Source organism: Gordionus sp. m RMFG-2023, chromosome 4, assembly GCF_954871325.1.
Source record: "Gordionus sp. m RMFG-2023 chromosome 4, tfGorSpeb1-WG-v2, whole genome shotgun sequence".
NCBI lineage: Eukaryota > Metazoa > Nematomorpha > Gordioida > Chordodea > Parachordodidae > Gordionus > Gordionus sp. m RMFG-2023.
In genome coordinates this window covers 1,648,855-1,664,273 of record NC_088778.1, presented here as the reverse complement: position 1 = coordinate 1,664,273, position 15,419 = coordinate 1,648,855, and the positions used below count along the sequence as shown (strand labels likewise).

The window sequence follows — 15,419 nt, the reverse complement described above, 5'->3', positions numbered from 1 at the left end:
AATCAATTTAAAATTTAACATCGATAAAGAAATTTCCTTTTTATTTAATGAAAAAACGGACATCATTACGAACATAAGCAAATATAAAATAGACATCGTTAAAAACAATTTTTGCTGAAATAAAAAAATTATTATTTAAAAAAAACACGGGAATGAAAAAAAAAATGACACAATTAAAATAAAAGTTACATTATACCTTAAAAATCTTATAAATAACCCTTTGTTCCTATATAAATAAATTATCTACTTTATATAAATAATTATAATGGTGTCTCAAGTATACGTTAATAATGATTATGAAACACTTATAATTTCGATATCTATTTAAAAAATATATAGTATACATGGTAATATAAAAACGAATTTTACGCAAATATTTGACATAGATTAATTGGGATATGCTATAAAAAATTTTTTTTTTTACAAATAATAGATGTTTTATATTAAATAATTCTTTGGGGAATGTAGATTCAGTGTGCAAAAGCATGATTTTGGATTTGATTAGTATACAGGCAAGACGTTATTTCATGTACACCTATTTTTATAATAAATAGCAAATGATTATGTATTAAAAATTCAATCCTAAAATGTGTACAATAGTGCTTTCAAATCATAATTGTTGATAATACGTGAAAAAAAATTACGATAAAACAGGGGGGGGGCGTTTACCAATTTGTACGATTTCATTTAAAAACATATATATATTAATGCCTTGATTTGGAAAGCTCCATAAGAAGGTATTTATATAGGTATTAGTAGTGGTGTACCGATATCACTTTTTGGAGGCCAATCCGATCCGATATTCCCAATATTAAAATGATATCGGCCTATTACCGATCCAATATCATGTATAATTTTGTATTCTGTAAAGATACCAATGGTTTTAATTTTTAATATACTTTTTATTAGTCTATAATTTAACTATAATACTGTAACTTATATCATTTAAATATATTATGTTTATATTCAATTCTTATAAGTAATACATTAATCTATATATATAATAAGTAATAAAACAAACATATATGAAATTTGAAATAAATATTTAAAATAATATTTAACATTAAAATCTCAAAGATTCCTTTACAGAAATACCAAAATTTCCAATTTATCAGAGGTCAGCATGCGGCGATGGTTACTGACAATATCATCAACTTCACTAAAAACTGATTGTGAAGAGATTATCACACACTTTTATAAACAGAATGGCCAAAAAAATAACAATATGGCAGAATATTTATTAATTAATTAATTATTAAAAAAATATTACATAAAAATGGATTTCGATTTTATTTATAAAAATAAATGATTTTAGATATAACTTGTTTTTTAAAAAATTCATAACATTTTATTTTTGTTAAAGACGCCATTTTGTATCGGATCGGAAATTGTATAATATTGACCGATAACCGATATTTTAAAATGGGTGAAATATCGGCCCGATCCAATCCTGTAAAAAATATCGGTGCATCCCTAGGTATTAGTATTACCTAGAATCTCTATAGGCCCTCACATAAACCGCTGCATCTCTTCTCATAACATAACACTTAAGTCAAAAGGAAAAATAGTTGTTTTAAAAAAAATAAATAATAATGGTAAATTTTTAATTAACATTTATATTTTTAGATAAATTATTACGTATATAAATTTTATCTTAAATTAATTATTATGCATTTATGTTGGATATCGAAATTTCTTTAATTTGTATTTCATTACACATGTTATTATTCCTTATCACCCACCATCTTTTTATAATCGTTATCATTACCAGTTTTTTTTTGAGAATATGCTTGTTTAAAAATCTCGCGTCTTATTTTGGTGAAAATTGAAACACTATTCTTTCATGTATTGGATAAATAAAAGCGATGTACATAGTGCAGAATATGTCTTAGTTAATTAGCTGCAAAATATATCAAAAACACTAATTTCCTAATTAAATGATATAATTTTAATTAGACCTATATAGCAAGATGCTTTTTAAATGGATCTAGATACAGATACAACGTCTAAAATAATATCTAGATACAGATTATATAATCAAAAATCTATCTAGATACAGATACCACATTTTTAAATCTAAATACAGGATCTAGATACTTTAACAACTCTGCTATATAGCTTATATTACACATTACATAGTAAACTTTAAAAAAAAATAGACGAATCTCCTTCTCCCAATAAATGATTTGCCAATGTAAATCTTCCTATGAAAACGATTATAAAATCAATAAATTTAAAATTGCCAATATGAATACTTGATAGGGCGGGAATGTATCAGGATCCAAATAAGTCCCGTCGTAATCCAAACTAGAAACCATTGATCTTTTGGAGAGTTCAATATTTTCTAAGAAAAAATCGTGAACCACAGCCGGTCCGGGTGGTGGGCCGGCGGGGTTATATGGACCGGGGATATGAACGACGGCTTTTTGACTAACGTAGCCCGGGGCTGAGGCCGATATCAAATAATCGCTACCAGGGGTTAGCAGTCTAAAATAATCGCCGTAAGAGCCTAAAAAACGCATTCATTTAAAATAATAATTTTATGTTACTTTATTTTAAAACAAAAATTTTAACATCTAATTTTAAAAAATAAAGTGTTTGACATTGAAATCCAAATATAATATCTTTTATTCTTGATACAACGAATCCGTAACGACAAACTAAATCTCATTTAATATTACAACACGCGATCTTTAAAAGAGTTTAGATATTTACTGGAGGTTATATCGTGATCAATGTCTAGCCCGTCAGTGAGATTTTTGACGTGGATCAGTGCTCCGGGAATCGTTCTATTTCCGTTCGATTTGTCGTAAATGACGCCCTTGACCCCATTGTGTACCTTTTACGATACATTTAATTTAAACCGTAAATTTTTGATTACAAAAAAAATACTATTTATATAATTCGAAGCATAAATTTCGATAATTAATAACCGGTAAAATTATAAATCCGTTATGATCAGTTCAAAAACCGACCAAAATTCTCGAAATCGGCTCAAATGTAAAAGACGGATTCCATAAAACGGGAACCCTTCCTTAGTGCATATTTCAATCTCTGTTTTTAATCCCAACATTCGGCACAACTGATTGGAGAGGAACGACAATTTTCCCTTTAAATTACCAAAAAATAAACGCATAATAAATTCAAATCGAAAAACCTGCCAAATAAAATTAACCAGCGCGTTTTTGTTGTCGTCCCAGTACTGGGTTAATTTGGAAGCGGGCGGAAACTTGTCGCAACTCAGCTCGAGCGTTATTTCGAAAGCGTTCGTGGCCAGGTAGTTAAAATCTTGCATTCCTGCATGGCGTGTATACATATAGCAAGCCATAACGGATAAAACGTATATTAACGGCCCCTAAAGGGGCTTATTTAACACTTATCATATCAAGTAGATTCTACCATATAAAAAAAAATAATGAGTCAATCAGTTTACCCCCGGCTATACTGTACCAATCTGCCCCGTTAGTTATCCCGTTTTGGTCTCCGAAATTTTTATCCGTCATGCTACAAGCTTGCCTAGACGCGTTGGACATGATCGGGTGAAGCAGCGAATACGATTTGGCCAAATATCTACACCATCGACATATTTTTAAGATTCAATGGGATTTTAATAAGAATTCACATGATATATTAAGAGTGGAATCATTCGCTTTTCCTAGTGGATTAATAGATTTTCTTAAAAAAAAGAAATTAAGGAATCTCATTGTGAAATAAGCAATCGAATAATAAAATCAATATATTTTACCCTTGATTATTGATTTTTAAACCTAGTGGAGAGAGAGATGAGTAGGTTTTTTGGGGTGGAGTAAAAGGTAAATGAAATTTTTAAAAATACGTCAATCATTAAATAGACAATTTTATTATACAAAAACCTGAAGGTCATATCGTCGGGAGTTTGGGAATATTCCTGAATATTCCCGGTCCGGCTTTCGTCGTAGGGGTAATTGGCGACAATGTCCCCCTCGTGGAGGTTCGCGGATAGCACGAAGGGATAATCGAACATCCACCAAATGACGGCCTCCGTCTCGGGTTGTAACTTACGTATTTTTGTATCCAGAAATTCACAGGATTATTACTAACATATATGTATATATATATATCCATATTATAATATAATGATCCGACTTTACAAACGTAGAAACCGTGTTACGATCAGCTGATTTGTCGACAGCGAGTTTATTAAAAAAATAAACTAAATCGAACGTCCGATGAATTTATATACAACGCGTCTAAAGAACTTACCCGGTAATTTAGTTTGGGTATGAGTTTGAAGAAGTGATTGTTCTGCCTTTTTTCCGGAACATCGAAGAATTGCGCCTTCCTGGAGTTCCCGATGTGGTTGGGCAAAGGGCGGTAAACCAAATTCCCCAATTCATTTCCGTAGGCCAGCTTATCGAGATCGGGAAAGTTCCTGTTCAGGTCAACCCCGTTAGCGTTGTCCCTCCCCTTGAGCCAATCATCTCCGCCGTGAACCTAAATTAAGCGTTAAAATATTTAACTCTTCGGTCCATTTATGACTCATTCGACATTAGCGCAAATTCGCGGCGAATTTATTTCAAAAAAAAAACGTAACGCATCGGCATCAAAACGAATTTATATCATTAATAAATGATATTTAAATTATTTAAGAATTGGAAAATTCGATGTTTTATATTCTCCCTCCATTGTTCCTTACGGAATTATGGCTGATCTAGCCTTTGCTCCTTGTAGAAGCATCTTACGAAAACTCATCCCACGAATGATACCAGTCCAGAAGAAAAACGTTCTGATTTTATAACTCAAGTAGTGCCAGAACGCGGGTTGAACGCACAATTGGCATATCAACCGCTAAACGCGGGCTTTTTTCCCCTAAAGCTACAGAGCTCAGTCCTAAATGCGGATAAAAAACAAAATGCGCTTATTTATATATTTATATCATTGATCACGATAAAAATCGATATCTGCGACCAAATATTATACCCATTCCTAAATATTCAAAGCAGAACTGCGAACCTGACATGTAAGGGTTTCAGGGTTCAAGATCGGATTTTACCGGAAATGTATTCTATCATGATTGGTTCATGGGAAAATTGTCCGAATTTCGTAGGGCAGGTATTCCAAAAATGGCGGCATACACTTCCGGTAAAATCGGATTTTTGAATTTTTGAAAAGCGCGCTCAAAAAAATGATTTTAAGTTGAAAAAAATACGTTGACGCTGACATCCATTTTTTTTGTAAATTTGGATTTTTTTCTGGACATCGTACCCTAAACTCGAACCTGGAGGAGGGTTCAGCTAGAGCCCTGATTCGAAGATCGAGTTGCCGAATGCAAGAGAAATGAGAGACTTATTCTGAGACCATTTTAACTCGCCAAATTATATATAATTCAACATTAAACATTACATTTGTATAAGTATATGGAAATCAATCATTATAGCTTACACGTACCCCGGTGAATAAACTCAATGTTAGTATTTTAATATAAGATATATTTTAGTTGTGTAATACAAAACCTTCTTATATTCGTTCCCCGTGGTTTCCTATCCACATTTCGTACCAATAATACTGACAATTATTTTAGCTGCATCTTTAATTTTCACTGGTGCCTACTTTGCCCCATCTATCAAAGACGTGCACCATATTCCACCAGGATCACTGAGGATTTCCAACAAATATGCCATATTTCAACACATTCCTGGCTTACACAGTGAATAATGATTTCACTTATAAAGAGGCAGAGAAAGGGTTATAACGGACATGTCGGTTTAATTTTAAAAAAAAATAAAACTGTACCCGGATTCGAGAATATCCGGTTCTACATCGGTTTTTCAAGATAATATTATTTATATGGAGATAAGTTTAATCTTTTAATTAAACCCCCTCCCCATAATATATAAAATAATATCTTTTAACAATGAAAGAAATTTGAACAATGAAAAAAGCATAATATTTTTTTTCTTCGTATTATCATATCATTATCACGTATCACGGTAATGCCAAGTTTAAAGTAATCATTAAATATTTAAGGAATTATTATAATACGTTTATCGATCGAGGGAGAAAAAAAAAATTTTTTTTCTTTTAAGTCTGACAAATGCCGACGAAGAATTAAATCGGTAATTGGAGTAATGGATAATTTTTAAATAAATATCTTTTTAAAATTTTGCGGGAGAATATGAAATAAATATGAGAATGAATAAAAGGCTCTCTTATAATGGGTCGCCATTTTGAGACCAGAGGACCAAACGAAAAAACCGATCTATGGGGAGACCCATCGAACACGGGGCAATATGGACCAGGGGCGGGTTCGACCTCTTTCTTTCAATAAATCGATTTTCGAATAAGCTCCGGTAATCTAATCCCCTCTAAATAAGGGTTGAAGTCCAGAACACTACTTTTTTTTGTGGTTGATAAAAAAAAATGTCAGAAAAATTAGGTTATGTCAATCAAATGCATATTAGAAATAGGTTATAAAAATAAAATCAAAAAGGATTCTTCGTAGGCTAGATAAACTTGCCTTTGCAGGCTTAAAAATATGAACCTAAGTTTCTTTTTAGCCATGAGCTATGAGACCTATCCCTCAAGTTTTTCTGTTGACGATACAGCACAAAACCGAATAAATGAGACGCGTCGGGACCGAAAAATTTAATATTTTAGCACTTATCCAAGACTAAATTTTAATTATTTAGTGTATAAAAGCCAATTTTGTGTCGTTAATAGCAAATATATTATATGCAAGGTAATATTAAATTTGTTGTAAAAATATTTTGTTTTGCAATTTGTGTCCAATCTGTGAAATGACATATGATTAAATTTAAAAAATTGTCGAATCATGGCTCGGTTATATTAGTTACTACAAAGGCAAATTAATCCACATAACGAACAATATTACCCAAACAACAAATTTTGAAAATCACGATTCTCAGAAAAATGTCAATCAAAATTTTGAATGAATGGTACCCCTCAATCATCAAGCCAATTCTAATATTCAACAACTTCAGCAAACAAGGATATCAAAAAAAAAGAAATATACTTTTAAGACAAGGAGAATTTATAAAAAAAAAAATAATACATTTAACAGCTGATTCATCTTTTAAAATTAATATAATTAAACATCATTCACCCAGAATTTTTTAAATAAATCTTTTATTTTGTATGATTAAAAACACCTATTCATTCAAGTCATTTACAATTTTTTTTGCACAGATATGTATTACTTATTATGGTAAAATTTGTAATTTTTATCAGGGCTAACTTTTATTTTAAAGAAAGAAAGAAAGAAAGAAAGAAAGAAAGAAAGAAAGAAAGAAAGAAAGAAAGAAAGAAAGAAAGAAAGAAAGAAAGAAAGAAAGAAAGAAAGAAAGAAAGAAAGAAAGAAAGAAAGAAAGAAAGAAAGAAAGAAAGAACCTTTATATTATTTTTTTCACAACAATTTGTAAAAAAAAAATGTGAATTTATAGTGTAGTGGCAAAGATAAACTTTTAAACATTTCAAAAATACATGTACACATTTATGAAATAAATTTGGATGAATAATTTTTATAAAAATTAATTGATTGATTTAAAATAATTTGTATAATTAAAGGACAGACAGCCAAAAGAGATGTTGTCAAAATTCAATAAATTTTAAATCTAAATTGAAATCATCATCCAGATTCTTAACCAAGTCATGAATGTTTAAAGTAAAAGGGACTTAAAGGTAATTACGCGTGACCCATCGTATCACGGTGGGTCACGCGTGAGTGTGAAAAGCGTGACTGGGCGTGACGGGCCTTCCCAAAATTTTCCGCGGGCGTGATCGGGCGTGAACATAAATTTCCCGCGAATCACGGAAATTTTAATTTTTAAAATTGTTTTTTATTTATAAATATAAATTTGCAATTTTATAATTATATTATATATTTTCTTATTTAATTTAGTTCTTTTTTTTAAAAAAAAAGAAAAAATTTATGAACACTAAAAATCTTCCGCATTTTATAAACAACATCCGGTATCATTTCGTTAGTTCTATTTTCTTTTTATGTTTAGGTGTTTTTTTATCGCGAAACTTTATGCTAAATTTTGCTTAAACTTTTTACAGAAAAGTCAGTTTTATTTTATTTGTAAAGATCTTCAATCTTTAAACAGAAAGTGAAGAATTTTACAAGCCAGGTCAAGAGATAAATGTTGGTGTTGCATATGGATAACAAAATAAAAAAGTTGTAAACTAGAAAAATCTCATGAATACTATAGGTCCAAAAATAAACCATTAAATAAAATTAAGATTAAAAGCATGATCAATAATAATTACTTGTCGATAATCACTGATGGACAGATGACTATAAAAATCTAAGTTTTTTTAACCATTATAGGACATATTATCATTAAGAATTTTAATTAAAAACATTTGTTTTGGCCACCAAGGCAATGGATGAAAAAAATGTCAACAATATAAGTGTAGTCAATTCAATTTTAGGAGAATATACAGAAGTAGAAAATTACTTAAATAAATGTATAGTTGTGAGTGATAACGGAGCAAATCTTATAAGTGCATTCAAAGATGACGAAACGCTAGCATATATATGCCATATACTAAATAATATTATGCGTTATATTTTTGACAATTGTTTAACTGAAATAGCCAAGATGTAACAGCGAGAATAACGGGATGGAACTCTGTATATATCATGATACAGAGTTTCTTAAAATCATATTCTGAAATACAGGTGTACTCGTTTAGCAAGCAAGAATTAAATAGATTAGCCACAATTGGTATCAGCATCATACGCGAGTTAGATAAATTTTTATCAATATTTATAAGAATGCTAGGATAATCTGAGAGCAGATTCCCGACCCACAGTTAATGAAATTTGTCTATGGAAACAAAAATTAATAAAATTTTGTTAACCTTCTGAACGTACTACAATGATAATCAAAACCTTAAAATAGAGAACAAGATTTCTTTTAAAAGATTATTATGCAGCCACTACATAAGGTAGGCTTAATCCTAGATCCGAATTTCAAAAGACTTGAGTTTTTAATAAAAGAAGAAAACGATAGAAATATAAAACAATCTTAAAAATGCTAAATGATATAAAATTAGATGATGTGCATAAGTCAATGCCAACTATCATTTATAACTTTCTTAACTTATCCTAAACTCATAAAAAACCGTATATTCTAAATGATCAATACCAACTATCACTTTCCTAATTCATCCTACACTCATAAAAGACCGTATATTCTAAATAAAAAAACTTAGAGAATTTCTAGATGATTCTGATGAAGCATCAACATCACCGATGGAAGCTGTGAGGATGAACTTAAGATGCATATAAGATAAATAACAAGACAATATTTTGAAGTTTTGGCAGCAGGAATATTCATTTCCTTTTTTTTGAGAAAATTAGCGAGTAATTTTATCAACCTCGATAAGTTAGGCTTCTAGTGAAAGGTTATTTTCTGTAGCCAATCTCTTATTAGAGGAAAGGGGTACACAATTGAAATAAAAAAAAAAGATGGGCATTCTTCTTTTTCTAAATAAATTTCGATTTTATAGATTGTATTTATTTTTTTGTTATCAATATGGATTAAATTAGAGAAATAAAATAGAATGAATTCAAAAAAAAAAGTGTAAAAATTATAGCGATAGTTTTGAAAAATTTAAGAACACCGTGAATTTTCGGGTGTGAATCAAAATATTGCTTGTCGTGAGCGGAAGGGTAGGGTCGGGTCGAAAATTTTTTTAGTGATAAGCGTGAATGGGCGTGATATTTTTTTTAGAATGTAAAATTAGGCTCGCGCCCACCTCTACTTAAAGGATCGTTTTGCTGATTCCCTTTCGAGGAAATGGAATCTCCAAATTTGAGTAATGAGGGGACGCAATCCCAAAAGTTGACCATATTCAGGAAAGCAAGAAGGGGGAGGGGGGACTATTGAAGGAATTTTAGAATTCTAATCAGGGTTGTGCATTTGACCGGTCAAATATGTTTCGGTCAATTGACCGTTATTTGACCGGTCAAATATGGTCAAATACTGTCAAATGTGGTCAAATTCAAATATATGTTTTTTTAAAGTTAATATTAACTTTATTTTGAATATAATAGTAAAATAAAATCTATAATATTAATTTTTTAAATTCATTGTCATTCAATAACTAACGTGTAGCTATTGTAGCGGAGTTCTTGTTCTGATTCATTTTCAATATTATCATTTTCTTTAATATTTTTTAATCAATTTTCCTGATGTCTTAGATCTTCAATCGATTTCCATTTTCATAAGAATATTAACCCTAATCGACCTATTTCTTTCTAAAGAAGAAGTAGAACTAGGAATTGTTAGTCTCTTAATGGGCAGGGTGGACAAAGTTTAATCTATTAACTAGAGGTCGGAATTGATTGTTTCTGGAAATTACTACTTTCCGCATAATTTGCTATATTAAACATGCTGTTTTTGCTTCTGAAATTAATTATATCACTTAAAATATTTTGGTCATCACTACCTTGTAAAAGAGCTAATTCTTGTTATATCACATACTTGTGAGTTCTCCTCTTGATATTGTGAACACAAAAAATAAGCAAACATTGTGATCACATGTATTTACATCTTTTTTCCCTTTTTTAAACATATTTTCAATTTATTCTTCCTTTAAATTTTTTAGAGTATTTGACCGTATTTGACAGGTCAAATACTCCTCCGGTCAATTGACTGAATTTGACTGGTCAATTGACCGACTTGCCACCTGATTCTAATATATAGAAAACCTGAATAAATTGTGTGAAAGATGATAGGCTCCTTGGCAACCATGTATGGCACCGAATCCTTACTGCAAAGGGAATAGAAGGGTATCGCTTAATATCGCCATAATCGGCTTTTTCGGAGATCAATCTACTAAGGAAAGAGTTAGAATTTAAAGAGTTGATTAGCTAAAAAGGGTATAGAAGAAAAATTGTTTAGGAGAGATGTGGGGAATTTAAATAGATTCTGGGACAGCTAATTTCTAAACAAAACTGGAGGCTTGTACTACCACCCAGGCTAGAATCATGCAAGGGATATGATCAAATAAAAGCTGAAACGAGAATATAGGCATAGGGGAGGTAGTGAATAATGTTCCTTTAAGATTCCATCTAAATTAAGGAAAATTATTTAAGCCAGTATGGTAATGTGTGTTTACTGTAATGGAGTTTTAAGATAAATAAATAAACAGATTTAAAAGGGTAATGGAAAAGAGATATATATATGAGGCGTTTATAAAATAAGTATAAGCATATCTAATCGGATTTTTTCAATGTTGAAGTTTTAGGAGGGGAAGAAAAATGAACGGCTACTCTTAGGTGGTAAAAAGATATAAAAGAGGTTAAACATAAACATTAATATACCAATTTATAATTGGTTAAATCAACCAATAGTTATATTTTAGGGAGGAAAAGGCATATTTATATCTATGTAAATATACAATGAAAATTTAGGTAATAGATCAAACGGGAGACAAAATGAATGTTTTATTTGAAAAATAAGCCTTTTATCGAATGCTTAAAATTATCATCTTTTATTATTCTTATAAATTTTAAAATTTTGGTATAATGTTGTTATATAAAGAGAGAATTGGTGGTTAGAGAATATTTAACATATCCTTTATTAAAGCATGTTTCAAAATATATATAACTTTTTATTTAAATAATACATCACTATCTTTATATATCTTTTTTTTTGTCAACAATTTACATGTTTTTTAATAATTCAATTAAATGATCAATCATTTTTAAGTAACAAAAAATGAAAATAAAATGTAATTTAAATGATGATATTAAGCAAAATCTAAATATAAATAATGTCATTGAACTTTTTGTTATTGCCGTAAGACATTAAAACTAAAACATTAAAATAAATAAATATATATATATAACAATAACAATACTCGATTGAGTTAAGAATTTATTGTAATAATTTGTATTTCTAAAAAAGTAAGAATTAAAAAATTTCCAATAATAATAAAAATTTTCTTTTGTTAAAAACAACATAATTATGTTCCTAAAAAGGAACAATCCAGTTAGATTTAATTGTTTATTCTGTCTAAGGAATAAGAATTCCTTAGGTTCAAATATTTGCATTTTGTGAGTAAATTTATTTTTTAAAAAAAAGCAAAAGTGATAGGAAAAAAGTGGAAGTAGCTATTGTCAGGAAAATAAAATTGCAGAGATTTTTAAATATGTTGATCTTTCGAAGGATGTAGTGTACAAAGGATGAGGCTTAGTGTACAATTTAGAATTAGAGATTTACCTATGAGCAATGGGATAGTGATTCTTTGAGTAAGCCTTGGCCTTATGATCCACATTATTGGATGCCGAAAGATCAACGGAAAGCCATTTGATTGGCGGATAAAGGATATTCCAATCAGATTGAATTTATAATTTCATAAGGAAATAAAAGTTGCATCAGTGATAGGTGATTTTAGTTATAATAATTATGTGAGCCGAAATACTACATCTGATATCATAAATCTTTGTTTAAAATCAAATAATACAAATGACAATGTAGTGAATTTTTGTTGGATTAGAATATTTAGTTTTATCATTAGTTGTCCTCAAATGGAGATTTTTTGTGAAACCTGTCATTTTAAAGAATGAAGGAGGAATTTAATTTAATTATAGTATTTGTTTTTTCAAAATGGATAACTATTTCACTTGACATAGTTAATATCCAGCAGTTAATATAAAGGAAATATATTTGTGAAAAATAAGATATTAATCTATTTTTAGAGTTCGGAGTTTGTGGTAAAACTTTGTCACAATCCTGGATATGTTAATCAAGGGGAAAACAAAAAGCCAATAAATATTTTATATATTTATGGCTAAACAACCTTTTAATAGTATAATAAAATAAAATAATAAATAAACATAATTCATCAAAAGTTTTATATTTCCAAAATAAATTTGTAATAATTTCCTATATTATCTGTTAATTAATATTTATTTACTATATTTTTAGAAGTACTTAATATATTTACATTAAAAAGTAAGCAGTCAAAAATAATAAAGTTTATTTAACTAGAGAAGAAACAGCAATTTATAAAAATTCCTATGGAGGCTGTAAATTATTAAAAAATGTTTGATTTTTAAAATATTAATAGGTCAATATTATCTATTTAGAATATTTAAATGGAGGCACAATCCCCATTGCCCCTTATAAGTCAGGACATATGATTTAATGTAAGTTATTAAATAAATTTGTTGAATTCCTTTTAGAAAAAAAAATCTAAATGCTGCTATATAAAATTAATTATGAATAAGAAAATATATGTCTGAATTGTTTTTAATTATAAAAGTCTAATAAATATAAAGCTAACTTTATTCCAAACAGCTTCTTCCCACCCATCTGGATTCATGCTTGGCAATATGTGAATTCTTGTTGAGTTCACTAATTTTTGGATATCTTTGTTTCCATGTTTATATTCATTGCATATATAAACTGCTAGTAACAACAATATTTCTCTTCCCACGATTTCATTGCCATGCATATTACCAATATATTTGAACTCAGGCTTAGCTAAAAATTAATATAAAAAATCATTATTAGAGAATAAATGATTTACTCAATTCATGATGGCCAGGTTTTGTGGTAAATTCTATGACTAAGAGTGTATTATTATTATTGCTGACCATATTTAAGGGGTAAACTCTTGTAATTTCTTTACAGCTTTGATGAACTTGACCCAGTATATCATACATCTCCTGATTGGAATGGTGTTTTGATTCGAAAGGAATAGGCTTGAAAGGGAATGTTTTAACATGAACGATAGTTAAAAAAATTAAAAATATATTAAGGTACAGAAAATTAGCTACTATCATCATCAATCTACTGAAACTCAAAATAAAAATATTTGAAGGATCAACCCATAATAAAAAAAAATAACATATCTATCTAGACATAAAATCCAATTTATAGATAACAATATTAACAAACAAAATAAATAAAGTTTTATAAAAGCTAATAAATTAAACAAATTTATTTGCATTACTATACAAAGTTTATATTGTTTATATATCCAAATATTAGAAATTACAGTAGAATTTTATCATTTATAAAACTATAATCTTTTTACATCCGTATGTTTTTTTAAAATTAGGCAGATTTAATAAATTATTTTATATATCCATGTACACTTATAAAATATAAAATTGATAAATTAAAGAGTATAATTGTCCGTTTCAGGAGAAAAAAATATTTGTAGGCATCGCGGAAAGATTTATTATACTACTAAGCTAAAATTTATTTCCTCTTTGCGGCCACTCCATTGAAAGATACATGGAGGCAAATATTTATTTCCTCTTGCGGCCACTCCATTGAAAGATACATGGAGGCAAATATTTACCCCCTTATTCATGTAGACGCATTTTCAGCAAATCCGTAATTTGATTTATATCCCAGAATGAAATATTTCTATATAAATACATTGACATTGTGTATACTCCCCATAGCATGATTAGGAAAGTAATCAATATAAGATATTAAGCAAGACATAAACTTTTGCTTAATTTAGATAATATTTATGTAATTTAGGCCTATTATCAATGATTCCTCATTTGATATGCGATTTATTCAAGACAGATCTGTAACTTTATCAAAAAAATATTTTATTCTATTTAAAAAATTTAGTATTAAATCAAATAATTGTTTATTGCATGCATGGGCGCTAAAGTGTCTTAAATTCAGTGCCTACTTTGTAAAATCTAATAACAATAAGCTAATTGCATACTATTTTTAAAAATAATTAGCATATATATTTTGGTAATATGAATATTCTTTATCTATAAAACGTGTCAAGATCTGTTTATGTGCATACATTGAAACCATGGATCAGAAATATTCAAATTCTTCCTTTTCGATTGTTTCTTACATATTAGATTGTTATAAAATTGAATTATAAAATAACTCATAATAAATCTAATTTCATTTTCTCCATCTTATTTGATTTCGTTTACATCAATTCAACAACCCAGGCCAGCACTATTTAATTATCAAAATAAATATTGTGGAGTATTTAAAATTCTTAGAATAAAAATTTTTTTGAATCACAGGAATTTAAATCTCGTTTAATATATGTAAAATTTTCTTAGGCTTCATTTTATTGACCGCGACAAAGGAAGCGATGCATCATCGCTAACATTGATGTATTTACTATTATTAATTTTGCAATTTAATCCTGGTGATGGTATCCATTTATCATCCGGTAACTATAAATGAGATATTAAAGAGGAAGGTCATGTATTATTTACATTTATCTCTCCTTATAACCTCTGTAAATATCATGTTTAGTTTTACTAAAACTTTAACCAATGTATCATTGACACTAATAGACCTCAAGTAATAATAAAAAAACTTTTGAAAATTCTGCAGCACACCAAATTTACGAATTGAGATAAATTTCAAATATATTAGATACAACCATTTCACATTTTATCA

The 15,419-nt window shown here is 28.9% G+C and overlaps 1 protein-coding gene across 1 annotated transcript; it reads right to left on the bottom strand.

Annotated features, from left to right (window-relative positions):
• Positions 1-205: 205 nt before the first annotated feature.
• LOC135928999 (carboxypeptidase E-like) lies at positions 206-13,854 on the bottom strand. The gene is made up of 9 exons (XM_065465484.1): positions 13,549-13,854; positions 13,303-13,502; positions 4,243-4,473; positions 3,873-4,036; positions 3,434-3,570; positions 3,158-3,297; positions 2,716-2,839; positions 2,256-2,509; positions 206-535 (listed from the first exon to the last, which is right to left on the bottom strand). The coding sequence occupies exons 1-9, from the start codon at positions 13,805-13,807 to the stop codon at positions 521-523; spliced, it is 1,524 nt and encodes a 507-aa protein (XP_065321556.1). The 5' UTR covers positions 13,808-13,854; the 3' UTR covers positions 206-520.
• Between the last annotated feature and the right edge of the window lie 1,565 nt (positions 13,855-15,419).

Excerpts from the sequence above, each read along its gene's own strand:
- LOC135928999 (XM_065465484.1), bottom strand. The coding sequence starts at position 13,807 with ATGATGATAGTAGCTAATTTTCTGTACCTTAATATATTTTTAATTTTT. Across the intron at positions 13,503-13,548 it reads ACCTGGCCATCATGAATTGA|CTAAGCCTGAGTTCAAATAT; the intron begins GTAAATCATTTA and ends ATTAATTTTTAG. Across the intron at positions 4,474-13,302 it reads AAGAAGCTGTTTGGAATAAA|GTTCACGGCGGAGATGATTG; the intron begins GTTAGCTTTATA and ends CGCTTAATTTAG.